The sequence below is a fragment of the Sinocyclocheilus rhinocerous genome, unplaced genomic scaffold (assembly GCF_001515625.1).
Source record: "Sinocyclocheilus rhinocerous isolate Xijiao unplaced genomic scaffold, SAMN03320098_v1.1 scaffold824, whole genome shotgun sequence".
NCBI classification, from domain to species: domain Eukaryota; kingdom Metazoa; phylum Chordata; class Actinopteri; order Cypriniformes; family Cyprinidae; genus Sinocyclocheilus; species Sinocyclocheilus rhinocerous.
This window is the reverse complement of record NW_015628342.1, coordinates 363,139-366,213: the sequence shown is the minus strand read 5'-3', so window position 1 is coordinate 366,213 and position 3,075 is coordinate 363,139. Positions and strand designations below refer to the sequence as shown.

Here is a 3,075-nt window from a genome sequence, read left to right as displayed (position 1 = left end):
TGTGGAATATCCACAACAAAATATCCAGCAGGAAATCCTGAATGAAATGTCCAGTGTTGGGGAAAGTTACTTTTAAAAGTAACGCATTACAATATTGCACTGCTCCCTAAAAAAGTAACTAATTACGGTACTTAGTTACTTTTTATGCAAAGTAATGCGTTACGTTACTTTTGAAATCTGGGCAGGGTTTGCTTGTTTGTTTTAATATAAAAGAGCTCTTCTTTTACAAATGTAAAAGCCCTTTCACACCAAAAGTGAAATGAATAGGCCTCAGGCTGAAGGAAATGTAAATTCACGTCTGTACAGTAGAGGGCGCCGCTCAAACAAATCTCATGAAGAATACGACGCAGGAGAAGAAAATTCAACACTATTCAGCAATAACAAAAATGAAACGTGTTGTTTTTTCTTATTAGTATGGTTGAATTGGATCATTGAAGGTCAGTAGCAAAGACGTTGGTTAATAAAATGGGATTAAATACATAAATGATATTTGTCTTATTTAACATTTAATTATTGCAGGTTTGTATAATATTCTGAGTTTGCATTGGACCGTTTTTATTCATTTTGAGGAATATTGAATCTGTTTTTGTGCAGGTGAGATGAGTATTTATTTACATGTTGATATTTAGTCTAGAGCTACAGTAAGATCATGTTCACACAACGCTCTGCACTGACTCCTGATTTCTGTCACCATGGCAACACCAGAACTGTCACTCAAGACATGGAAACAAAGTAACTGGAGTTACTCATTTAAAAAAGTAACTCAGATATTTCCTTCTAAATTTAAAAGTAATACATTACTTTAGTAGTTACTTAAAAAAGTAATCTGATTACGTAACTTGTGTTACTTGTAATGCGTTACCCCCAACACTGGAAATGACTGAATGGTGGTAAGTGGGATCAGATAGTGCTGGTTAACGCTCTTTACTCACCCGCTTGAAGTCGCTCATGTTCGTCGCCTGGACAGGAGTCCCGATAAACGTCAAGTAGTTCACTTTTGTCGTCTCCTCGTCTCCTTGGTTTGACTTGATAAATAACTGAACACGAAAACAGGTGGAAAATGTGAAAGCTTTGATTAAAATTCTGAAATCAAGTACTATGGAAAACGCTTTAGATCCCCAAGAACCACAAAGATATCATGACATTAAATAAGATGAACATTAAAAATGGACTTTGATAAAGTTCGGGAAGCATTTGTAAATTATCTGGATCTCGGGGTTGCAAAAATGACGCTTGGATTTGGATTTTTACTGATATAAGGACTTTCTACATGTAATGCAGGTGTATTTTGATATGCTTTTAGTCATTTATTTTTATTAACTTTATTTCGTCTCCCTTGAAATATTGTTATTATGAATTAAATAAGGTTATTTTATATTTTTATAAAGTTTGTGAGACATTTGTAAAGTATCTGGATCGTGAGGTTGCAAAAATCACATTGTTTGGACTTCACTGATGCAATACAGGTGTATTTGGAGATGCTGAAATGTGATATTGTACCTTTGAGCTGTTTATTTATTTATTTATTTAAATTATATAGTACTTTCTAAGCTGTTTTTATTTATTTATTTATATTTATTTAAATATTTTTCTCCCTTTAAATATTTATGCTTTATTTAAATATTCATTTGTCTTTTTTTTCCATCAAAATATAGTTTTTTTTTTGCAAAAATTATATTTAATAGGAGTATTTTGAGATGCTGAAATGGGATATTGTACTTCCTGAGCTAATTTTGTTCATTATTATTTATTTTATTTTTATTTATTTATTTAAATATTTATTTTTATTCATTTAAATATTTATTTTTCTCACTCAAAATATTGTTATTGGAATAATTTGAGATGAATGTTTAAAGAGATTTTAATGAAGTTTGGGAGAAATTTGTGACCCTGGAGCACAAAACCAGTCTTAAGGGTAAATTTTTCGAAATTGAGATTTATGCATCATCTGAAAGCTGAATAAATAAGCTCTCCATTGATGTATGGTTTGTTAGGATCGGACAATATCTGGTCGAGATACAACTATTTGAAAATCTGGAATCTGAGGGTGCAAAAAAATCTAAATATTGAGAAAATCATCTTTAAAGTTGTTCAAATGAAGTTCTTAGCAATGCATACTTTTTGTATTTATATTGATTTTTTTTATATAATATATAAATATTATATATGTATTATAAATGATATGGACGTCTTACCTAATTCTGCAGCCAGCAGTTTCAAGGAGAAGAGTTTGACAGTCAAGGAACATGATCTTTACTTAATATCCTAATGATTTTTGGCATAAAAGAGAAATGTATAATTTTGGCCCATACAATGTATTGTTGGCTATTGCTACAAATATACCCCAGCGACTTAACACTGCTTTTGTGCTCCAGGGTCGCATATGTAAATTACCTGGACCCCTAATATGCTCAAATGGGATATTGTACTTTCTGAGCTTTATAGATTTATTTTTGTTTATGTTTACTTGTTTGTTTTGTATTTTTTATTCCGAATGAATGGATGTTGAACACAAGTGTTTTCTGTAAAGCTGCTTTGAAACAACGTGTACTGTGCTAATGTGAAAAGCTCTACACAAATCAACCTGAACTGAAGTGAATGCACTGTAGTGTACGGTGACGTACAGTCACACTGTTGACGTTCTGAAACTTGACGTATCGGAGCGGGATGAGCCCGTCGTCTTTGTAGTCTTCCTCCGACAGATCCAGCGCCTGCGTGGCTTCACTTCTCTCAGCGTCATCGAAACCCAACGAACGAGGAAGATTAATGAAGATCTTCACACTCTTTGGGGCTTGAGCTGAGAACAGAAGAGCCGACACATTTATTATTATTATTATATTACATTTGATCAACTTAAAGCATCCTTGCTAAATAATAGTATTAATTTCTATAATATAACAGCAAATCAGTATATTAGAATGATTTCTGAAGATCATGTGACACTGAAGACTGAAGTAATGATGCTGAAAATTCAGCTGCGCATCACAGAAATAAATTACATTTTAACAGATATTCACATAGAAAACAGCTGTTTTAAATAGTAAAAATATTTCACAATTTTACTGCTTTTGCTGT

At 32.3% G+C, this 3,075-nt stretch overlaps 1 protein-coding gene across 1 annotated transcript in view; it reads right to left on the bottom strand.

The window, feature by feature from the left end:
* Positions 1-899: 899 nt before the first annotated feature.
* Positions 900-3,075, bottom strand: part of txnl1 (thioredoxin-like 1) — a 10,071-nt gene continuing 7,895 nt past the window's right edge. Inside the window, exons 6-7 of the mRNA XM_016548956.1 lie at positions 2,625-2,797; positions 900-1,037 (exon numbers count right to left, since the gene is read on the bottom strand). Coding sequence (XP_016404442.1) covers positions 915-1,037; positions 2,625-2,797 — 296 coding nt within the window. The 3' untranslated portion in view covers positions 900-914. The remainder of the gene's footprint in view (positions 1,038-2,624; positions 2,798-3,075) is intronic.